Below are 25,319 nucleotides of genomic sequence, written 5' to 3' on the forward strand. Positions count from 1 at the left end.
CCTGACTAGCACAAGGTCCTGAGTTCAATTCCTAGTACAAAAAAAATTAATCTTCGGTAGCAACCAAATTTTAAAACCATAAATATATTCCACTTTAATAAAAAAAAAAGTGATTCTAAAAACCTACAACATACAAATAGCTACCTATAATATGCTTTAGCTTAAGGAAACAAAGATCAACTTTGCTTACTAGGATACAAAAAAAAAAAAAAAAAGGAAAGAAAGAAAGCAATCACAAGAAACTGATGACCACAGAACTCAAAGGTTCCGAGTGCCAGATACCAGGGGAAAGGGCAGGAAACCAGTACCTGGGAGGCTGGACAGAAGACTGGTGGGGGTGCTTCTGCTTGGGGTTCACACAGACACTCTTGGTTGTCAGGGATGCCACACAGGCTGACAGTGAAAGGGACACAGCCACCGTGGGAGCGCTGAGGCATTTAAGCTAGAACCGGGGACACAGGTAGGACCATGGCAAAGAGGTGTGGTGGGGTCACTGTGGTAGTGGTTATCACAGGAGCTAAGCAGGCCAACGATTTAGGGCTAGTATGGAACACAGAGGATGGAGACGTGCTACAGACATGTCAGGACGGGACCCTGAGCGCTGTCACACACGCCAACCTGCAGCCCTCTCAAGCAACTCCTCAGCTCACCGTGCAACAGAACACTTCCCACCATCTCGAAACGTCCCTCTGTGGAGACCTGCACCAGCGCCGTTTCCTAACCATCTTCCTACTTTGCTAGCTGCTTCCTGCTACCCAACTGCTCAGGGACAGGGTGTGCTCAGTGCTCTAGGATAGCCCCTCCAGTGAGGCAGTGACTCCATGCACCCGTGGACAACACAGCTCACGTCTCCACCACCGCCTCTGACACAGCACGGGAGTCCTTTCCCATGGGTGTCATCCCTCGCACTGTCAGGCTGCCTCGGAGTCATGACATGGGCTTCTGAGCATCACTGTTCATGGCCATTTTGACTTTGGGGCACAGCCCAAAGTCACATGGTACCAGATCTGATGAATAAGGTGAACAAGGCCACGCTGTTCTGTTTTTATTTGCCAGGAATTGCTACAAACATAAATGACTTCCAATAATTGCAAGAACAATGGGACAAGACAATAAGCAAGAGGGTGTACTAGAGGGGATGAAGGCCAAGGTGCCTTTTACTGTAATAAATCTTAATTTAACCATCCACCGTATATGTTTGGATTAAAATTCTGGATGTCCGCCTCTAAGAGCTATTCTCGCACCTTCCTGGTTTTAATAAACGGCCCCGCCATCCCCTTAGCTTCTCAAAGCAACACCTAAGAACCGTCCTTGATCCCACTGGTCCCTTTCACCTCCTTGTGGGTCATCAGCACACCCAGTCAGGTACACCTTGCAAACCGTGGTGGCCTCCAACCATGACCACCCCAGGCCAGCTGGAAGAGGGTCTCGCCTAGCAGAAAAGCCTTCCACTGGAATTTCCCTGGAGCACCTCTGCCTCCTCACTGTCTGCATAAAACTTCCCCAAAGCCTTCTGCTGTGGAATAAGGTCCTTCACGGCCACTGTGGTCTGACCCTGAGCTGCTCTTCCAACTCCACCTCCTCCCAGACTCTCCCTCCGCCACACTGACGTCTTATGTGTGCCTTTCACATATGAATGCTCATTCCTGCCCTGGAACTTTCAGACAGGCGTTCCGCTGCAGGGACCCCTCTCCTCAGCCTCTTCTCTGGCTGCTTCCTGTGTTACTCAGAGGGGCCTCTCTCCTACTATCCCTGTGTCTAAACAGCCCTCACTTCTACCTCCCTCTTCATCTCACTTGCTTGCTTTGTCAGTATCCATCACTGTCTGTAATAACTTAGCCTATTTAGCTGTCCAACTACTATTATGGAAGCCGCTCTTTCTTAGCAGCTCCATAAATAGGCTCTATGACAGCAAGAGCGTCACCTACCTTGTTTACCACCACTCGAGCACTGCCTAAAGTAACAGCACACAGTACATGCTCAATGAAAACTAATGAACAGTAAGTCATCTGAGCTGGAGAGAGAAAATCAGATGCAAAAAACTCCTGCGCCCCAACCCAGTGCCTACAACCATGGATACTCCATACCTGGGTGCCTGAGTTCCCCCTGGCACCCAAGTCCTCATTGCAATATGTAGTGCAGGCACTGAGACTAATGAATTCCAGTTGGGTGACTCCACTAAAGCGGATCTGCCTCTGGAGACAACTCTAGGGACACCAGAGACACAAGGTGTGCACAGGAAGAACCCTCTCAGCATGGGAGGCCAGCTGCAGGGCCCATTGTCCTTGGTGGCTCCTAGTTTTCACATAACAACATCCACATCACCTTGACTCTCGAACCAATCAGATCAGAAGGTGTGGGGTCTGTTTCTCTGAAGAAGGTGGCTTCTTGAATCGCTGGCTGATCATCACAGGCTGAAAGGTAACGTCCTCTCATGACAGCCTCAGCAAAACTGTGCCCCACAGGGGACCCGTGCCCTTTCCCTGCTATTCAGATTCACCAGAAAGCATTAAGTGCAGCGTAGGCCAGATTCACTCGCGTGGTCAGTGCTCCAGCTCACACACCCTCTTATGTGTTGAGCTCCCAGCCATGCTGGTGGACAGACCCAGGTCACCGGAGTTCCACCGTCCTGCAGGACCGAATCAGTCCAACAGTGGGTCCAGCTTCCCTTTCCCCACCACTGTCACCCATTCCACCAATAGGGCCACGGGCTACACCCGTAGCTTTGCGTAGGACAATTCTGATTTACCACTGCCATCGAGCAGTCCTACTGAGAGCCTTCCTTTCCCCTCAAGGGCCCTGGTTTGACAGACAATTAATGACTGCCCTAAGTGTAGAAGAAAGAAAGCGTCCATTAAAATTACCTAAAGTTGAGTATCTGAGTAGGAGGGGTCACCGCGAGTCCAAATTTTATGACATCTACTAACAACAGAATTCCTAGTTCAGAGACACAAAGAACTGAGTCTATACAAACCTCGAACATGATGAATATGATGTGGATTGAGAAAACAGGCTGAGAAAAATAGCAACACAGAGGGTATAAAACTGGGTGCAAAATGTAGCCTATCATGAGACCAAAAAAGCCACACCTACTCTTCTAAGCCACGGTGTAAACCTCAGAGGGGAAGCTTCCGCATAGCAGGATGGAAGTGTTATCCAACAGAACGGGAGCCACAATCCCACTAGGAGCTCGAGGCCAGAATGGAGTAAAAAGCAGGCACCGAGGGCTAGCAGAGAAAACATCAGAGGGCACGTCCAGGCTACAACGCTCCCTAGAAATGTCACAATAACCGAAGAAAACAATGGAGCAAGACACCCAGTACAGACAGCACAACACCATTTATGCAAAATTCTTAAATACACAAAGTATACACACAAACATATACAGTTTATGAATTGTCATAAGTCAATATGTAAAAAAATGAACGAGGAAGCCAGACATGGTGGTGCACGCCTGTAACTCCAGCTACTCAGCAAACTAAAGCAGGAGGATCAGAAACTTCAGGCTAGCTCCAGCAGTTAACAAGATCCTGTCTCAAAAAAAAATTGAAATAATATATATATATATATATATATATGAGTGTAGCTCCATTGTAGAGGGCTCGCCTAGCACACACAAGGCCCTGCGCTCAACCACTCTAGTACCACAAAAATCTCTAAGGGAATACACAGACATGACACAGTTGAGAGGGACAATTGTGAAAAAAAAAAAAAAAAAAAGGTGAAAAAAAGGTGACAGATGACAGACTTTAGGTAAATCTTCCATGAGTTATTTTTTAAAAATAAAAAGGACTCAAGCATGATGGTACATGCTTATAATCCCAGCACTCTGGGAGGCTGAGGCAAGAGGATCTCAAGTTCAAGCACAAGCTCAACAATTTAGAAACTTAGTAAGACCTGGCTTCAGAATAAACAATAAGAAAAAGCTGGGATGTAGCTCAGTGCAAAGGCCCTGAGTTCAATCCCCAGTGCTATTTAAAAAAAAAAAGAGAGAAAAGAAAAGAAAAAGGAAGGAAGGGAGGGAGGGAGGCAGGGAGGCAGGGAGGCAGGCAGGTAGGCAAGCAGGCAAAGCTAGGAGTAAATATGAGAGATCTGATAAATGACAGTGCCAGTGTTTCCCTATCAATTACTGTACCCAGTCAAATCGCGTTAAACAGGCTAAGTGAGCAGACGCGGCCTCTGCCCTTACAAAGCTCATTCAGACTATGCCTCCAAGACTTGTCCTGGGTTTATCGTTCTGCCCTGATCATCAATCAAATGAAAAACAAAATCGTGAAATAATTTCCCAAAATGAAAGTAAACTACAAAAAAAAAAAAAAAAAAAAGTGAGTGCACAAAACTGCTGTAATTCCTCAGAAAAAGAGAACTCTGAAGAGCTCCTAAGAAGGGGAACACGCCGGGCTTCCCCGCCCTCCAGACCGCGGACCAAACCACGTGACTCCTGCGCCAGCCGGATCTTCTGCAACCCAGGATTCTTCCTTAGGCTCCTCCTAGGAGTCCAAGTTCTCCCCCAGGCCCCCAGACCATATATTCCACACTCCCTCTGAAACAGTTTCAAGCCCCAAGTCCCCCCCTGCACCTCCAGGCTCTCTAGTCACTAACATTGCAGCTGCCTGGGGTTTCCCCACGTCGTCGGATGCTGAGTTGGAGCAAACTCCAGCCGCGACTCGGCGCTGGGGCTACTTCCCTGCACAGATGGCCCACCAGGCTCCCATCCGGGTCCATAATAAAAGGAAACTGGGAGGATTAATGGGACACTTAAATTTGATATAGCTATTCATAACATGTTGTCTTGCGATCACAAGCCATGAGATTTTACATTTTTTTTTTAGATTTTAGATTTCTTGTTTATGTATGAGAACAATAAATCTAAAATCCTAAAACCTCCTGTGTTTCAGGAGTGGGGAGCTTTCACCTACCTTAAATTTTGGCACATGTTTTGCTAAGAAGACACTTTCATGGGGGTGCTTGGTAGAAAGAAAAGACTCCCCTGCCCTCACTGAGCTTAATGCAACCAGCAAAACCAACCCTTCTACTTACCAGGAGCAACTGGTCTTTCACGTGACTTAAGTACTCTTCAACAAATAATATCATGGACTGACTGTTTTTCAATCTACAAATGGTTGAGTTAAACTGGATTTGCTAAATTTCTTCCATTAACTATGCAGTTTTTCAAAAGAGGAATTACATATAGAAAGGTACAACACACACACAAAAAGGAAAGTGAGAACTTGAGGATTGGACAATGAGGAATGCACAAGGAGAAAAGCAGGGAAACATGACAGGGGCAAAGCCATGCATTTGTACCCACGAGATGGGTGGGGCAGGGATCCTGGGGGACATCAGCAGGTTTTTGAGACTAGTGGTTGTCTGGTGGGATTGTCACCACCGTACATGCTGGTGCCTGTGAGACAGGCGGCTACACTGAGGATGGCAATGTGTAATAGAGGGGTCACGCCTGGAGTGCCTGTCATTCTGGTCTTCTAAATATGTACTTCTTGTCATGACATACCAATTATTGCCATACTGTCTCTCAAGTAAAGGGTTTTTTTAATTTTTTATTTATTTTTATTTTTTTCTTTAAAAAAAGGGTAATAAATGAAAAAAAAAACACAAGAATAAGAAAAAAAAATGTCACAGGTCTGTCCTGTTGCAATTCTGTATATGGTTAGATTTCTAGATTTCTTTGTAAAAATATGTAAATGCTTATTTCTAGTTTTTTAAATTATTTTTCCTTCATATTCTGTAAGGACTTAAAGTTCAACATATCAATACTTGATGGAAAATACCTGTTCCATGATATGTCTAAGATGTTTGGGGTTTTTTTTTTTTTGTTTGTTTGTTTGTTTTCAGTACCGGGGATTGAACTCAGGACCCTGTGCTTGCCAGGCAAGCTCTTGTTCTACTGAACTATCTCCCGGGCCCTATGTTTGATATTTAGACAGATAGGGTGAACCGAACTGCATATATTGCAGGTTAATAATAAGTTTCTCTCCTGGAGGGGTTACAACCTAAGTTAGCAGATCAAAATTGGAGAAAAGGAAGGGATGCAAGGTCAGCCAACATTTTGGACCTAGCCTTTCAAGGTCAGTGAAGACTCAGGACATAGGAGAACCTGTACTGTACCATCATGTAACTCAGTTGTGTCCCAAATTTTCTGATCAAGGAGATTACGGAGCCACAGAGGAATGTGATTGATGATGTATAGTGCACCTGGGAAGAGTCACATGGAGAGAAAACATTCTCTCAGGCTTTCACAGAGAGCAAATAGGTCAAGCAATGGCTGTGACTCATCCACATGGCTGACACTGACAAAGGATCTACAAAGTGCGGTATAGGGTTACAGGATAAATCCTGAGGGTATTTGACTGACCTTATCAGATACAAAAGTTACATTTCTTGTTATATAGGTCTTGCTTTATCTTGGTCTTAACTATCCAGCAGAAAAAGTATAAAACGAGGTACATAAAGTAAAGCCATATTAATACAATGAGCTTGAAAAGGCTCAAGTCAATAACTTCTGAGGATAACCCACTAATATTATAGACTGCTGGACAGTGTTGGATTGTGTTGCTGAATTCAAACATCAATAGTACTTAGATGCCAATAGAATGCCCACCTCTGACAGGACTAAACAAAAGAAGGGGATACAAAGGAAAGATCATTTTGTATTTATATATACAAAATAACTAGGATAGATATACGGCTACTGTCACTTAATTCAATGAAAAGAAAGATGGGTACTAATAGTGTTTGGACAAGATATCCTGTCTTCTTCTTGTACTATGGATAACCACTAAGAAGATAACAATGTACAATGTATTGATTATCAAAACTGTCCTATTAATCAGCTTTGAAATTGTCTCATATTTGTTTCTCAATAAAATTTTTTTAAAAAGACAAAAAAAAAACCTGTGTAGTTTTTTTTTTGTTGTTGTTCTTGCAACAGAAGCAGGGCTGGAGGACGGGTGGGGAGAGCTGGGTGGGAAAGCATGCCCAGCGCATGGATGAGGCCCTGGGTGTGATCCTAGTACCAGAAAATAAATAATGCTCCAGGAGCTGATTGAATACAGACCTAAGAAAGCAAAAGGCTTTGGCCAAAGCATATAAATAAGGTACACTAGATGTCAGACAAGCTGAGGCTTCCGCTGAGCCCATGGCAGCTCTGAGGGCAGGAGCGGATGAACCACCCAGGGTCAGACACATCCTTCCTGGGCCCTGTTTGCATCACTGTCGGATGGGATTCCATCATGGGACGCAAACTCTCACTTTCTAAAGCCTCACTGTGAGCAGGTGGCAAGAGCGGCCCAGATAGCACCCTTCCTGGTCCAAGTCCAGCCCCATGCATGACTTCAGTTTGCAAACTACAGTCCTGTGTCCCCCAAGGCAACACACAGAGGTGACAGAGGTCTGATCAGCTCCACCACTGCCCTGCGAAGCCTGTTTGCAAACAAATGGGACCTGATCACAGAGGGGAAGTCGTAAAGAGAAAGACATGTAAAGAAAGTGATTTGGAGGACAGCTGCAGCTACAAGAGACAACCTGGTGGGTGGTGGCGCACGTCTGTAATTTCAGCACGCAGAAGGCTGGGGCAGGAAGATTTCCTGACCTTTGAGGCCAGCCTTGCCTACATAGTGAGTCTGAGGCCAGCCTGAACTACACAGTGAGCCTGTCTCAAAGAAAAGAAACAAAAAAAAGAGACAACTTGACATAAATGCAAATTATGAGGCACCAATAAAAATAAACTACACCACCAGTCTTCAAGGTCAAGTTTTAGCTTCCCTTCTGCCAACTAAAAGAAGGAACAACACGGTAGAAAGGAAGTCTCAGGCTGGGGATATAGCTCAGTGGCACAATCCCTGCCGTGCAAGTGCAAGGTCCTGAGTTCAGTTTGGAGGAGGAGGAGGAGGGAAAGGGGAGGGGGGTGCAGGGGGAGGGACAGAGGTGAGACCCTGCCTCAAAATAAGTTTTAAGAGGGGCTAGGGATGTAGCTCCATGTGCAGGCTCTGTGTTCAAGCCTCGTTACCAGACCAGTACCAGACAAATAAAATTAAGATTAAAAAGATAAGATAATGACCCCATCTCCTCCAGAGCCCTTCGGAGCTCACTTGACTTCACTGCTGCTGCATCTGCTCTTAAGCTAACAAAGCTTCCGGTCCCGTCCCCTCAAGGGCCCTGGTCTCCTTGGGTTCCTCCTTGTACATTTGGGCCTCCGAGCCCCTGAGGTCCAGGAGCGCCTGCCCCTCTGTCCTCTGCCCTTGCCCGCACTGGGGCTTCTCTGTTCCTCCCAGGGACCCTTTCTTCCTCTACCTCCTCACCTTCAGAGCAATTTTTTGGGCATGCAAGGGCGCCTGCTCAGCCCTGCCAGGTTCCACCATTTTCATACAAAGACAGACAGCACCTACAATTCTGGGGAAAGGCAAGCAGGGAGAAGTGAACTAGTTCCTTCCGAGCAGCAGCGTGAGAAAAACACCTTTTAAAAGCAAAGTCTCTAGGGTCTCTTACTTCATTAAAAAGGAAGCCCTGTGCTGATACCGATTGGAGAAATTTCTATGCCCATATCCTGCACCCTGAGCAACTACTTAAAAGGCCATGCAATGTATTTTTTTTTTTAAAAATTGCTTTTTTTAAAATTTTATTTATGCGTGTGTGTGTGTGTGTGTATGTGTGTGGCCAGCTCAGCCCACCAGGAGGCGGGGCGGGCTGGCATGTGGTGCGGGGGGATTGAACTGCGGTCCCTGTGCTTTGCTAATCTTGTTGTAAGTAGGTGCTTTAGACCACTGAGCCATCTCACCAGCCCCATGCAATGTATTAACTATTGTTCTTCTCCTATTATTTTGTCCGATCATTTTTCTGTAAAATAAACAAAAGCAAAGTTTCCTTCCCAGTGACTTCTGGGCAAAACAGCCCAAGAGTGGCCCACCAGCGCACGTGCCAAGCCAGGAGGGCGGCGAGGCCCACGTCGGCAGCTGGTCACACGGGCACGCAGCTCGTCGAAGCCAGCCGCAGAGCCGCACACACAGGATTTCTGCATTTTATGTGGCTGATACACTTCAGCACAGCCTTGACGGAAAGAAAACGTGTCTGAAGACAATGAATGGCTAACCCTGCTCAACAGCAGCCAACTCCCAGGCCTCCTGGATAGAAAAGCCTATCATAGCAGCTCGACTGTGGAGCACAAAACATCAAAAACCTGGCTTGTGAGAGTTTACTGCTTTTTAAACTGAAAAAATAAACATTTTTTTTTAAATGAACACTCACTGCAATTTGCTGTTTCTTTCTAGCTCCCCAAAGGGAAAGCAAACAACACAGCTTTTACAAAGTGACCTACTTTTATATTTAGGTTTTAAAAACAAAACACTAAGCTTAATAGGCAAACAAAATAGACTTTAACATAAAAGATACAGGCTCTACTTTTCTTGTATAAATTACTTTAATCCAAATGTTAATTAAATCAATTCTATCCCCAGACTTTGGTGTTAGTTACAACATAAATGGCAACTAAAGTTTTCTTCCAAAAATTAAGATGATTTCCCACAGAAATTAAAGTGAAAATTAAACTTTGAAAAAAAAATGTGAACTAGATCTCCTTTAGCCAGCACAAAATAAGCACTAAAATATTATATATATCTATATAGATATATATATATAGATATATATAGATATATAATATTTTCATGGCTGTATGTATAAAAGCATAAATCCCCTTGAGAGAAAAGTGGTTGAATAAACTACATGCACATAGTGGAGTACTATGCAGCTATAAAACAAAAAGAGGGGACCGGCGAGATAGCTCAGCGGACTAAAGCGCCTGCTTTGGCACACTCAGGCAAGCGCAAGTACCGCAGTTCAATCCCAGGCACCACATGCCGTGCCAACACTGCCTCCAGGGCGGGCTGAGCCTGCCAAGGTCCCGGAATAGTGGCGCAGGCCTGTAATCCCAGCACCGGGGAGGCTGAAAGCAAGAGTATCACCACGAGTCCAAGCTGCATGGTGAGACGCTACAACAACCAAACACATTTTTTAAAAAGACAACAATGACACTCTCCATGAATGAATATAGAGTGGTTTCCAGCGAATGTTGCTAAGTGAAAAAGACACAGTATACTACCCCCAACATAGAAAGAAAAGGAAGGCTATCAGGAAGTGCTCAGGTATCTGCTTCTTTTGTGCAACAAGAAAGATTAAAAAAAAAAAAAAGTGATACTGCACATATGAGCGAGATGGGGTGTGGGCAGGATGGGCTGGAAATGTAGATGCTTCTTTCAAAATGCCTTTTTTACCCTTCTGTCTCAGAATGAACATCACGTTTCATAGATCGAAAATGTAAATATTTTCAATTAAACAAGACATAGGGGAAACCCAGAAGGCCATACGAACAGTAATAAGTGGACAGATCCGTACTATAAATTGAGTAACAATAGCACAGAAGAGGAACTGTTAAGAACACAAAGGACTACAACTCAGGGTTAACCAAGTGTTCAGGAATCTGTATTTTCATAAAGAAAAAGAAAGAGGGGCTGAGGAGATAGCTCAGTAGAATAAGCGATTGCCTGGCAAGTGTAAGGGCTCGAGCTCAATCCCCGGTTCCACCAAAAAAGAAAGAAAAGAGAAGAAATTAGGGAGAAAAGCCATCCTGCTCATAGCGGAATTCTAGTCAGTCAGGGCGGAAGGGGTGATGGCGACGGAAGGTCACCTCAGCAGACAGCGCGCTGACCGATTGCTCTGGGCAGAGCTCACGGATGCAAACTGAAAGTCTCCGGCAGAAGTGTGAGGAGAAACAGGCCAGTGGCTCCCTTTTAAAGTTTGCCTCCACAAGGTGCTCATTCACTGCAAAGGCAAAAACACGAGCGGCCCCGCCCTCACCAGTGATCAAAGCAAGCGCGCCCAGGAAAGATGTCAGGACCACCGAGGAGACAGCAGGGGTACAAGGACCGTGTGAAAGTTCGCTTCCTCATCTAACCACAAGCCATCAGCAGGCCACGCGCAGGACTGTGGGAGGATCTCCTGTCGGGGGGAATCTGAGGCCAGGACACCAAATGCAGCGTGGGGCTGAACCGGAAGGACACCACAGGGCCCTGGTAAAATTCACATAGCATCAGGAGTGAAGCGGAGGGATCCGAGAAAGCTGCGCTCTGGTTATGTAAGCTGACGGCACTGGGGGAAGCTAGGTGGCGCGCAGGAAAGAACTCCGCGCTGCTTTTGCAAATTTATCATCACGCTAAAATTATGCCAAACCAAAATAGTTTTAAAACACATTTATCAAGTTTCTGCCGCTTACTTGGGCATCAGCTCTCTCCTCCAGCACTGGGGCTCCTCGCTAGCGCCCCCCAGCTCCCGACAGCACCTGGCACACAGCTGGCGCCCCACAGACACCAGGAGACCGTGTCAGCCAGCTGAACGCTAGTGCCAGGCTCCAAGTCCTCCAAAACATTCTCACGTCCTACTCCACTTTATCCTGTGAGCAAAATGATCCGAAATAGGGCCGGGGAGATCGCTTAGTGGAACAAGGGCCTGCCTGGCAAGCACAGGGTCCCAAGTTCAATCCCTGGTGCCACCAAAAAAAAAAAAAAAAAAAATCAAAATCCGAAACCTTTTGTTCCCTTCTTTGATTACGAATAAGAGCCAATTTTCAATAAAACATTTTAACATCTACACTGTGATAACTAACAGAACATAGTGTCTGATCTTTTCAGGTGCTGTTTTCTCTACAAATCTACCACCACCTATTGATTTTAAGGTGCACATTTTCTTCCCTAGCTTCAGTCAAGGGGAATCTTCCATGCGCCATCATAGTTTAGGCAGCTACAGCCTTGCCCGTTAAGCACAACTTCAAAACCACGGCAAGCTTTCACACTGTCAGAACATTAGATCCGCTGAACTACGGTAATGAGGAAGACATTTAAAAACTATTTTTGGAGCTCCACTTGCAGCACAACACACAACCTGAGCTCCTCAGACCCACTCTCCAGTAAAACTGAGGATGATAATTATGCAAAATCCCACTTAATCCATCTGGAAACTGCCTGAGGGCAAACCGCAGAGGAAGAAAACAGCAGAGCAAATCCATGAAAATTCAGGAAGGTGCTGGCCCGTTTGGACACCAAGACCACTCCCCGCATGCCACTGCCAACGCAGTGAGGCAGCCATCCGACTCCACTCTCCTGTGGGCAAGAGCACAGGGCTCCCTGGCGGCCTACCTCCAGGCTGGGGATTTCACCCCGGAAGAGGCAGGGCTGCAGCTTTTCTCCACCTGCCTGCAGCTGCCTGCTATCAGGCTAAGTCCCAGGTGAGAGCGGTTGAGAGCAGCGGGTTCTCGTCTTTCCCCAGCCCCCAGGGGAACAAAGGCTCTCCCCTGGGCACAGCTCACGCAGAATGCCAGGGCCCTGCCAGCTCTCCTGAGTGCAAAGGCGGTGGTTCTTCATGCAGAGAGGGAGAGGCAGCACAGGAAGCCTTGCCCATGCAGTGCCGAGCTCCCCGAGCGGAGAGTCACTGAAAGATGCCTGTCAGCCTGCCCACTGCCACCTCCAGGGCCTTGGCGGTGCCTGAAGCCATAACAAAGCTCATCTCTTCCCTCCAGAAACAGGCGTCCTTCGCAACACAGCACAGAGAAGTTCAGGCCCAAATCCTCTCACAAAGCAGAGGTCATCTGTAGGAAATGCAATGGGATGAATTGGGAATGGAGGGAGGACCCGGGCAGAGGAAGAGCTGGCTACTTTGTAGGAGAGAGGAGGTGGCAGTAGCCCCCAGAAACTGCATTTTAACCCCATAAACACATCAGCCTGCAGGCCGGAAGAAAGCCCCACCTGAACAATAACAGTGGGCACCCCACTAGTGTGCCTCCCTGTGAGGAGCACTGCAAGCCTAACACGAGGTCCTTAATAGAATATCCAGCAAGTAACTAAACAAGTAAGCAAGTAACAGTGACCTCCAAGGGTCCCAAGAAAGGGAGGAGCTGCTAAAATACACACTACGTAAAATGTCCAGTATCCGGCAAAAAAAAGAAGATATATGAAAAGGAGGGGAAAAGTCTCCCCTGCTTGCAAGTATAATTGGACGGCAGATTCAAGACTATTGGTTGGGGGGCTTACAGAACTAAAGAAAGTGGGACATGTGGCATACACCCGGGGAGCCCAGCACTCTGGAAGGCAGAAGCAGGAGGATCATAAGGTCGAGCCCAACCTGGGTGATCTGGTAATTTTTTTTTTTTAATGTTAATTGTAGCTTTATTCATAATATTATGGGTCGCTCAGAATAGGAACCAGATCAGCCAGATTGGGATTTTTTTTTTTTTAATTTTTATTTATTTATTTGTGTGTGTCTGTGTGTGGCCAGCTCAGCCCACCAGGGGGCGGGGCTGGCTGGCATGTGGTGCTGGGGGATTGAACCGCGGTCCCTGTGCTTTGCTAAGCTTGTTCTAAATAGGCGCTTTAGACCACTGAGCCATCTCACCAGCCCCTGATCTGGTAATTTAGCAAGAAGATCCTGTTTCAAGATAGAAAATGAAAAAGGGCCGGTGGTATGGCTCAGTGTGGAGGCTCCGAACTGAATCCCCAGTACAGCCAAAACACAAACAAAACCAAAAAGAGAACATGATAAAGAGACAGAAGATAGCAATTTTAAGAAAAAAACAAATGGAAATTAGAGAGCGGAAAAGTAAAGAAAGTTCACTCTAGAGCCAAAATTACCACAAAAATGGTAATTTTGTGTCACTCAACTGGGCTCAGGGATGCCTAGATCACTTGTAAAACATGCTGGGTGTTGTGTGAGGCTGTTTCTGGAAGACAGAAGCTCCTGAGTCGGAGGACTGAGGACGGAAGGCATCCCTTAGCGGGGTGGGGGCCCAGAGCAACCCTGTTTCTCTCATCCCGCCCTCAGACGGCGCCTTCTGCTGGCTTCAGACTTGAACGAGGGCTTGCCCTTTTCACTACGCGGTCCTCAGGTGCTTAGACTCAATCAATTATGTACCAGCCTCTTGGTTGTCCAGCTTACAGGTGGTAGGTCATGAACTTCTGGGCCACAGTGACAGGAGCCAGCTCTTGTGTCTCCTCAGTATCTTTTCGACTATGGATGTTCCCCACATGGTAAAGGTGGTGGTCCCCAGCCTGCGGCACTGTTGGAGCTAACAATGCTGTAGGACATGGATCCTGGCAGAAAGCAGTTAGTCCTTCGAGGTCGCCCTTGAAGGAGTTCTGAGACCCCAGGCCCATCTTCTCTGTGTTCCAGTCACATGAGGTGAACAGGCCTCCTGTGCCATGTGTTTCCAAATTTAACATAAAGGGCCGCAACGTTCCCATAGAGATTTTGGCCAACTGACCACTGACTGAACTTCTGAAACTTTGGGCCACAATAACCTCCCTCACGAGCTGATCTCTGACGTTTTCTCACAAGGATGGAAAGCCTATAATATTTCAGAATATGCGCCTCTTTCTCTGAAGAACACTGACTAACTCAAAATTGAACAATAGTTTTGGCAGAAGGACTAGCAAACTTGCCAACAGATTAATAGAGGTTATGTAAGCTGAAGAAGAGAAAAATGAAGAAAAACAAAGTCCCAGAGATGTGTGGGACAGCATTTAGCATACCAAACTAGGTGTAGTGGGAACATCAGCAGGAAAAATATTCAGAGAAATCAGTATTTCCCAAATGTATTAAAAAACAATAACCTAGCTACTGAAGGAGCTCAACAAACCCTAGGTAGGATGTACACAGAGACCCACAGACACACAGTGGTAAGAAAGGTAAGAAATCCTCAAAAGCAACAAGAAAAAATGATATGTACTTACAGGGTTCCTTACATGGAGACCAAATAAGATTAACAGCAGGCTTCTCCACAGAAACAGTAGGTGACAGGAGGCAGTGGGGTAACACAAAGCACTAGAAACACTGTCAACCGAAACTTCTACTGCCAGGAAGGCTCTCTTTCAAAAGTGAAGGTGAAATAGAAACATTCCAAAATAAACAAAGACTGAAGGAAGTCACTGCTACCAGACCATATAAAAAACATCGTGAGGAATTCTTCCAAAAGGCCCCAGACGGTAACTGAGCGCCATGCAAAGGCCAAGTGGTGTGGTTCACACCAGTAATCCCTGCTACTCAGGAGGCTGAAACAGGAAGAACACACTTGGAGGCCAGCCTGGGCAACTCAGTGAGACCCTGTCTCAAAATCATATTTAAACAGAGTTAGGAGTATAGCTCAGAATGCCCTAGGCCCTAGATTCAGTCTCCAGTACACACACACACACACACACACACACAGCACACAGCACGCAAGTAATTATGTAACTATCCACTGCAGGATTTAAAACCTAGAAATATATAAGTAATATAATTGTCAACAACAGCACAAAGGAGGAATGTGGAAACAAAACTGTAACAAGCTAAAGAAATAATGACAGACAAATGATAAAATCATAATTATAACAATACCTTGTAAGGTTTGCAACATGAATAGATGTAAATATATACAACAACACAAGGGGGAAAGGGAATAGAGCTATATAGGAATTAATATCTCTACGTATTACTAGAATGAAGCTACTATAAATCTAAAGCTGATTCTTACAAGCATAGAAAATAACAGAGGAAAAAAAAAGAAAATAACAAAGAAAAACATTAACAAAATGAAAATGTTACATTAGAAATCAATAAAGGCAAAACAAAGCAATAAGGGGTGAACAGAGAAATGAAAAAGACCTGAGAAATTACAAAGAGTAAGAGCAGAAATACACCCAACTACATCAATAACAACATTAATTATGAATGGATAAACAGACAAAAGGCAGAGATTATCAGACTGGATTTAAAAAGCATTGTTGAATTTTACGCTGTCCACAGGAGATGTACTGTAACTCAAAGACATAAATATATTAAAGTAGAAGAATGTATAACAGCTCAGCCTCTTTGGAAAAGAGTCTGGAGGTTCCCCAGTCAGCTACAGAGAGCCCTGTATAACCCAGCGATGCTACCCCCCCACGAAGACCCAAGAGAAATGAAAATATACATCCGCACAGAACCATGTCCCTGATGTTTATAGCAGCCCCAGTCATCATAGCCAAACGGGAGAAACCGCCCGAATGTCCAGCGGATAAAGACAAAGGCACCTGTAACACACTCATGTAACGGAAAACCCTTCAGCTCCACAAAGGACTAAAGAGCCAGCACAGGCCATGAACCTTAGAAACTTGAGCGAAAGAAGTTGCAAGGACCATGCACTACACAACTGCATTTAAGTGGAAGCCCGGAATAGGGAGCCCTATGGCACGAGAAAGCAGACAGCCAGCAAGGGGCGGAGCAGGGGAGAGGCCTGTGACAGGCAGGGCGCTAAGGGCACAGGGATGCTCTCCCGAGGCAAAGAAAATGATCTGACGCTAACTTTGGTGATGGACGTACCCACCTGGGAAGACAGCGACACACACTGAGTCATCACTGCAAATGGCTGAGTGGCACAGCATGGCGACTACAGCTCGATCAAGTTCATTTAAAGACTTTTGAATACTTTTTTTTTGCTGAAGGAATCATTCATTCACTAAATGTTTATTATATGTGTATGAAGCACCAAGCACTGGGTCGGGTACAGGACAGATGATGCTGAACCAGTTCTGCAGGGTTCTGGATAGCACCTGACCCAGGGAGGAGACCTACCCTGGAGAGCCAGAAGCTGATCATTCCTGTCCCGCCCCAACACCCACCTGCCACTTTCACAACCTGCTGTTTCACATAACTAACAGCTGGCCTCATTTTTACAGGGGAATCCTGAATGTGCTGCTAAGCTGGCACCCTGCCCTGAACCCCAGTTTCCCTGGAGCTCGTGGCATCCCCCTCTGAACCTAGCGTGGTCTCATGGGCCAGCTCTTATTCTTGCAAGTGGTGAATGAATACTATGATAAACTAGTGCTTCTAGGAACTACACTAGGATGACCAGCTGAACCTCGAGACACCTCAGGATCCCGTGCATGGGCAGAACGAGCACCTCGGAACTGCAAAGCACACTCACCTCATTTCCTTGCAGCTGCACACACAGCTCCTGCCCCTGAGCCTAGAAGCATCCCCTACATTGCCTGCCCTGGCTTCACATTAATCCTTCACATTTCACCTCCTCCAGGGAGCACCGGAAGAGTCAGCAGCCTCCATCTCTGCTTCTCTGTGCAGTAGACCAGCAGGTAAAAACACAAGAGCTGCAATCAATAGGCCTGGCGAGGTGAAACTTCAACCCTACATCTTAATGTGCAGTCCTGTTAAGTGTCCCAATCACGCCTGGATTGCTCCATCTACAGGAAGGGGGCACCCCCTCCTGGAGTTCAATAAGGTACTACACACAGCACGCTTAGAATGGGGCAAGCATGCTGTGCGTGCCCTTGTCTTGTTCGAGCTGGTGCTGTCATACCTGTTCATGTGGATCTTTTCCCGACAGTCCCCGCTTAAAAGTAACAAGTTTCTTACTGCTTTTCATATCCACAGCATATAACAAAGTACAGACACAGGAAGGGTGTGAAGGATGAAAAACACAAACTATTAGTCCAAGCCACATATGCTAGCAGAACTCTGAAAGAGTGCAAGTTTGAGCCCAACCTGGGCAATTTAGTGACTATGTGAGACACTATCTTAAAGGATAAAGGGGTTGGGGTACAGCTTAATACAAACTCCCCAAGTTCAATAACCAATATGAGGACCAGCCAAATAGCTCTGAAGATTAAAGCACCTGCAAGCGGGTGCAGGGGCCGAGAGTTTGATCTCTGGGCCTGCAGTTCTGCCCCCCCTGCCCCCTGCCCCAAGACATGCAGAGACGAGAAGTCAATTGAGACTGGGCACGGTGGCATGCGTCTGTAATCCCAGCTCTTGGGAGGCTGTAAACAGGCAGATCACTAGGAGTCTGATTTACATAGGAAGACCCTGAACACCCTGTAGACCCTTCCCTAATATACAAAAAAAAAAAAAAAAGGCAGGAAGGTAGGAGATAGGAGGTAGTATTATCCCACCAATGTCAAATAAAAGTAAGAACACAGTGTGTGGGTATACTAGACTAGAATATCTAAAATCAGGCTGCCTTGGAAAACTCAGGCTGATGGCCTGAACTATCCAGAAAGAATCCAAATGCTTGACAGAGTGGCTGCACAAACAAGAACAAAACGGAAGGCCCATGAATGATACAGAGGCTGGTGCAGATCCCAGAGAGGGTGCGGACAAGCCAGTATGCAGGGAAACAGCAGGCACAGAGGGCCACAGGCTGCCCAAAGGGTGAAGATCAGAGCACCAGCCCGCTCCGCATGTGTCTAACACCACAGGTCAATCTTTACCTTCTCCGAATTCATTCTGAAGCCAAAGTCAGCTGAATAAGAAAAACAATAATACTTCTAATGCCCAAAATTAGATGGCATGAAGTCTCCAAAATCTGTTAAATAAGATACAATAAGAAGGATCTACTTTCTCCATGACAATACTAAAACTTCCCAAAAAGGAAAACCCCACATATTTCTGTTATGGTCAATTCTTTTATTTCATAAAAAAAATTTTTTAAATGTATTTAGTACAGGGTCCACAGGGTCTCACTACACAGGTCGGACTCATAGTGACCCTATTTTCAGCCTCCCAAGTGCTAGGATTACAGGCACTTGTCACCACACCCAGTCTCAACTGCCTTCTCAGCACACCCGGGGGGGAGGGAGGGGGCAGGACCAACACAGCCTGCTGGGGATCGAACCCTGGTCCCTGCATCTGCCTAAGCAGGTGCTCTAATCTGCTGATCTATCTGGCTGGCCCCATAAGTAGATCTTTAACAGCAACCATTTGTTTAGTTTATGTCAGAGAAGATCAACAGTTTAATTAAATAACTATTCAAGATTCCACCTGGTTAAGTCTTCTCATCTGGTACAGTTAGAAACTGAAATTTAAAGAGCATATATCTCTACACAGAGATTTTCCCTTTAGCAAAATTTTTACTTGTTTTGTTTTTTTTTGTTGTTGTTGTTTTTTTTTTTTTTTTTTTTTTTTTTGCCCCTCTCCAAGACTAGAGCCCAATTCACAGAGTGGGAAAAGAATATTACACTTGCTTACAGCACCAAGCATATGTCTCCTTTACATCAGCTCATGTTATTGATTACTGCACCCAGGGCAGCCCTACTGAGCTACCTCCTCAGACCTTTTTAATTTTTGAAGATCAGGTCTTGCCAATCACCCAAGCTGCCAGAACTTTCCATTCTCCTGCCTCCATCTCCCACAGTGCTGGAATTACAGGCATGTATCACCACACCCGCCTTCACATCTGCTCATTTTATACCTAGAGATGCACGTGTGTGGAAAACACATATGTATAAAATATATGTGCACACATAGATATGTTACCTAGCTATGATCAAAAAACTCGGGTCATGAACAGTCTCTTGAGCTGTTTTCCTATGACTCAACACCATGAGCTCAGTGACGGCAGCTGCAACCAGCCCACAAGATGATCACTGTAACTTGAATTAATCAAAATAAATATGCACACCTCCTTCCTTCTTCCCCCTTCCTGCCACTCCTCAGGTTAAGGAAAAGAGGCAAAATGAATTTACTCCTTATATTTTCTCCTCAAAAAAAAAAAAAAAAAAAGAGAGAGAGAGAGAAAGAAATACATTCCTCTAAATACAATTCCAATCAATAAACAGACGACTTCCCATTGAAACACAGTTCAATAATCTAAACACACTTTAAAAAAATTATTCCAATCAGAATTTCTCCTTGTCCCCTTGTAAATCCTTTTGCCTGTGGAGAAATCAGTCAAGGCATGCAGCTTAAATCATTAACTACATAGCACCAAACATTAGCATAATTGGCATGTAAATTTCATGAAGGCACTGATTATGTCCTTTTAAGTGTTATACAACACCCAGCACAAGAAAGCTTATTAAACATTTATGATGATTAGTTTAAAAATGCCAAAGAAAAGTCTTTGTTATTCAACTTGGCTGTCGAGTGTAATATAAACCACTGATCAGTGTCTATTTCTCGGAGTGCAACTGTATGAAACTAAAAACAAAGCAAATCCCATTGAAATGGGAAACTCTGTTCTGTCCAAGAATATCATTTTGGTTTTGCATCAAAAGAAACTGCCAGCAGAGAGAACGCAACAGGCAGGTTGCTAGGATATTTAACCTAAGCACGTATGAACTATTTGACAAGCAAAAAGCCTGCTGCATTTCGCGCCCATCGCCAGATGTCTTCTCCTTACCTTTCCCATTTTGCCAGGTCGTGTACCAGGATAAAGTAAGGAACGAAGTGAAAAATGCTAATGCCGTGGCTACAGTTCCATTGCGGAGCCTCATCTCATTTCATCGTCACGCTGGTTCCGAGGTTGGCGGTGACGATCAGGGACTGCTTTCTCTTTAGTCTGAAGTCCACGGAATCCAGTACTCCTGGCTCTCAGACAATAAACGCAATCAGTGTGACAGGTTCATTCCAGAGCTCTGCAGAAGGTGTCTAGCAGTAACCCCGCTCACAATCGCTGCTCAGGATTGTCTTTGCAGGTTTCAAAGGCTGATGTCTCCTGCTGTTTCCCTCCTAGGGGAGGAGGGCAGAGAAAGAAAAACTTTCTCAATAATGCAAAGCATAGGCTTTTTTATTTTTCACCATTATAAAGAGACTTTGGGCAACACTAAACTGTAGCTATGAAGATTATCCCTATTTCTAATTACTCATTTAATATATTAGGATTATATGGGCCTTCCCTGTGAGGAAAAAGGCTTCAAACTGCATTTCCTCCTTGCTGGTATTGTTTGTAAAAAGAGAAGTGTTTCCTTCAAAGAGAGAAGTCATTGGGCTCACAGATTCCAAGATGATAACTCTAACAATCACACAATGTTTCCTGAGTTAACACTCCCTATTCGAGTATTCTTATAGCACAATGACAAGAAACATTTAACAAAACCAAAAGAAAAATAATAAGTTGATGGACTACAATATACAAGAGTGAAAGAATCTGGTCCTGGATCCAGCTCTGATATTACTTGTGTGATTCCTGGGATGTCCCTTATCTTGAAGTCAAAGCTTTTCCTACCTGTCCTGTCTCATCTTTTCCATATGTCTTAGTTACTTTTCTCTCATTGCTGGGACAAAATACCCAACACCTCAAATTAAGGAAGAAAAGGTTTATTTAGCTCATAGTTAGCGGAGGTTTCAGTCCATACTCAGCTGGCTCCAAGGCAGAGTGGCACAGGGCAGAGGGCAGCCGTTCAAGGCTGAGGAAGATAACGAAGAGCAAAGGGAGGGGCAGTGGCTGCAGCAGCTAGCTAGCCCCTCTCCCCTCCTTACATTGTGATGCAGATTATCTGCCCCAGGGCACCCACAAGCCGGAGCATTGGATCATTCATGAATCAAAAACTCTAGAAGCCGCCCCATGACTGCATGAGACTTTGGGGGGACAACTAAACCCAAAGCATAACAGCATGTAATCATCAGTGATGAAAAGGTTAGCGTTTCTATTGCTCTCTATCATCCTCATAAAGCAAGCTCTGTTTTCTCAGTGATGAACCCAATCCCAGGTGTACACTAGGCACGTTCATGCATTTAGAAAACGGAGCTGCCTCAAGTTGGGGTGGATGCTTGTAATCCCAGTGGCCTGGGGGACTGAAACAAAAAGATCCTGCACTCCAGTCTCACCTAAGCAAAGTAGTGACCCTTGTATAAAAATATAAAAAAGGGCTGAGGACGTAACAGTGAAAGGCCCTAGGTGCCATCTCCAGCACCCCAAAAGAAGCAATCCTGCCCACCCTCCACCAGCCAAGGCCCAGCACTGGGCACTGTCTCAACTCAGGAAATCTGGGAGGTCCCCATCCAGCTAACCAAACTGCTGAGCACATGGACAGAAATGCTGACCCAGAAGTACTTAGCAGGTACTTAGCACATACGTTGTTCTCAATAAATATTAACTGTTAAAAATTAAAATAAAACAAATATGGTGGGCCGGGCTCAGTCCACTCCACATCCATACACCAGGGGTCTCTTTACCTCGAGGCAGGTCAGGTAGCGAGAAATGTGCATTGATTCCTGGCGGCCTCAGGGGGACCAGCAGCAGCTGTTGGCAATATACTAATGACACTAGTGGGATAAGTTAATGCGTGTCCAGAACTGCCAACAAACTCAAGGGACAACTGCCTCAGCGAAGAGCTGGCTGATGAAAGCAGCCCTCTGGAGGTGACTCAGAAATTACGGTAGCTTTAGCTACTGGCTCACATTGACCAGGACCAGAAATCCCCACTGGAACAAAAAAAAAAAAAAAAAAAAAAAAAAAATCACGGGCACAGTAATGAGAAGAGTGAAGATGACGACCACTGAGACTCGCTGAGTGCTCCCCGTGTGCTGGGTTCATTGTGCGATTCATACCTCCCCAGATAATCCTATGAGGCCGGCATTATTAATATCATTTTACACACAAAGAAATTCACCCAGAGAGAAAACTAATTTGCGTGACTCCGAGGTTCCAGGTCTTAGCCACCACCTTTGGCCTCTTAAATTCAGCTGCCTGCTGAATACGTCTGTTAAGCTATAAAAGATGGGCCTATTAAGGTCTACATGGCAAAACTCACAGGAATTTTGAAGTCTAGCATACAACCCTAAACAAATTTCTCACTTCCTGTAGCCCTTGGCTAATCCTCTGCCCCACCCCTGGGACCCCCAACAAAGGCTGCCTGTTACCCTCTCGGGCCAGCAGCTCTAATTCCCATTTTAGGAACTGCGAACTCCCCCTACGCTGCTCCTTCTTACTCCCTGAGCACAAGGAGCACCGGCAAGGTCTTCAGTAGAGTTGGCCTTGCTAAGATCAAAGGTGTTCACCTTCCTTAGTTCAGACAACTTAGTAGTAAACATGTTTTTTTTTGCAATCTTAGAATTAAAATGCTAGCCAGACACCATGGTGCATGCCTGGAATCCCCGCTACTCACAAGCTGAGGCAGGAGAATCCCAAATTCTTGTCTCAAAATTAAAAATAAATGAATTAAAATTTAAAGGGTTGGGGTTATAGCTCAGCAGCACTCTCTGGAGGATCCCCCACCACCACCACCACAAATAAAAACTTGATGGCAAAAAAAGAAAATCATATAATTTAAAATTCTGTTTAGAGTCTAATACATTGTCTTAAATAAATAAACACCCCCAAACATCCTAACTATAACAGAGAGCCGGTGTGCGCCTATAAATCCCAGCACTCTGGAAGGCTAGGGCAGGAAAATATTTAACTTCAAGCCCAGCCTGGGTAAAACAGAAAGACCCTACCTCAAAACAAATTTAAAAAGGAGCTGGGGCTATAGCTCAGTCCAAAGATCCCAGGTTCAATCTCAGCACCACAAAGTATTTGAAATGGAAGGGATAATTTGCGTGGCATAAAGATGCTTGTAACTTTCACTTGTTATGTACTTAGCCATATTTTACTGAATCTACCTTATTTTTATTTTTTTTAAGTTTGTCATATTAAACACTCAGTTAACAAGGAGGAATTAAGGAAGCACAAAATCCTAAAAGGTATTTTAAAACAATTATATAAAATACAAAAAAAAAAAAATCCAGTATAACCTCAGATAAATGCATACAGAAAAGTAAAATGAACTCTCAAATCAAATTAGGCGATGATATACTATCCCAATACATGCAAAGGATCACAAACACTAATCCAGGAAGTTAGCAAACAGTGTTGAGGATGATACTTATAATGAATTGTGTTATTGAGACCTAAATTTTAACAAGAAAAATAAAGCACTTTACTCGGCAAGAATGTAGTCATACATTTTTAATTGGGTTTCTAAACTAAGGAAGCTTAACTGCACGCCACAGGTGGGTAAACTCTCCAGCTGAGCGCCAAACCTGGTACGGCTAACAGGCTGGCTCGGTGAGCACAACCGACCCACATTTGGGGGGTGGGGCTAGTGGGAATCAAACTCACAACCTCAAGCTTGCCAGGAAGGCTGTGCGCCCGCTGAGCTATATCCTGACCCCCACCTTTCTGTCAGAACTCACAGCTGTAAACACTCTACTCTAGCGCCTTAGAATTCTCCCAAGATTTACCTCTTAAGATATTTGCATCTTCAAACAACCATCAAAAAAGACAATGATTAGATTACTAGGCGTTTCTCCACCCTAAAGATGAGTGGGACACTAAACTCTAGAGCTCAGAATGAAAAATCTTTTATGTTAACATATGTAACGATCGTGTATCTTAACATCCTTAAGATTTTTCTTACTGGGTACAAAACCCTCATTCTACAGTGTTTCCCTGAAATAGCGTGCTCCGTGCCTCTGAGAACACTTCGCTGAACATTTGGCATAGTCCTTAACCGGCAGCCCAGACAAACAGGGTGTCTGAGGACTACAAGGCTCCATCCATGATATCCACAACCAATGAAAAGCATGACGTAAGCCTATATAACTCTGTGCACAATTACGTTAAAATTCGTACTTCCCGCTTATAAAGTACTGATGTTTCTCTTCAATACAGTTTACATAATTTCATCGACTTGGTCCTTTCTTTGGATTGACACTTGCGATTTAAAGAAACCTATTAACCATAATCTGCCAGTAAAACTATTTTTTTTTTTTTGACAGTCAGTAAAAGAAGCATCCAACACATAAAGGCAAACCCTTTGATTCTAAATTTAGAGTCTACCTTCAAACCAACGACTTTGCTATTCTTTTATCTTTTATCCAAGGACTCATCCGACAGCCAAAGCACAGCCGCAAAATGTAAGGAAAGCTCCAAGAACATACATTGTCCCTGCTTGGATTTGGCAACTAGGATGTAAGCAATGAATGGGTTCCAGAGAAACAATGTTGCAAGACATAAAAGCAAGCGGCGCCGCTGCCAGCTCCCGGACGCAAGCCTTCCAGATGTCACCGGGCACACCTAGCGGGATTGCCCCGTGGACCCAGCCGAGGGTCCCACGCATAGCTTTCTCCGTATGGGGTAAACTGAGGCCCAGAGTGGGGCCGGAACAATTCCAGACTCCACCGATCAGGTCTCCACTCTGTAGGCAAACTCGTAGCCTCGGCTGCACAATCCGAGCCCTAGGCCAGGGCAGCACCCATCCCACCTGCGCTGCGGGTTCCGAGAGCCCCTCGGCTTCGCCGCCCTGGAGATGCACTCTTCGCCCCACTTTCCTGCAAAGTGCGCGAGCCCCAAGAATGCCGAGATCGCACCAGGTGAGTGGCGGGGCTGCGGCGGGAGGGTCGTCCCGCCCATAGCACGGCCCGCGCCGGAGGGAACCGCGCTCGGCGTGCGCGCTCTGGCCCGGCCCGGCCCAGCCCGGCGCGGAGGCTCCGTCACCAGCAGGTGGACTCCCGCAATCCCGCGCCGCAGC

At 45.5% G+C, this 25,319-nt stretch overlaps 1 protein-coding gene across 4 annotated transcripts in view; it reads right to left on the reverse strand.

Annotated features, from left to right (window-relative positions):
• The window catches only part of Mgat4a (mannosyl (alpha-1,3-)-glycoprotein beta-1,4-N-acetylglucosaminyltransferase, isozyme A), a 131,854-nt gene that overhangs the window by 93,428 nt on the left and 13,107 nt on the right, over window positions 1–25,319 (reverse strand). For 2 of the 4 annotated variants that reach the window (XM_023717349.1, XM_023717348.1), the window contains one exon: window positions 20,207–20,535. In XM_023717349.1, coding sequence (XP_023573117.1) covers window positions 20,207–20,300 — 94 coding nt within the window. In that variant the 5' untranslated portion in view covers window positions 20,301–20,535. Of the gene's footprint in view, window positions 1–20,206; window positions 20,536–25,052; window positions 25,117–25,319 lie in introns of those variants that run through there. The other 2 variants (XM_023717350.1, XM_004633182.2) reach the window with 2 other exon arrangements.

This window comes from Octodon degus, unplaced genomic scaffold (assembly GCF_000260255.1).
Source record: "Octodon degus isolate 3935 unplaced genomic scaffold, OctDeg1.0 scaffold00052, whole genome shotgun sequence".
NCBI classification, from domain to species: domain Eukaryota; kingdom Metazoa; phylum Chordata; class Mammalia; order Rodentia; family Octodontidae; genus Octodon; species Octodon degus.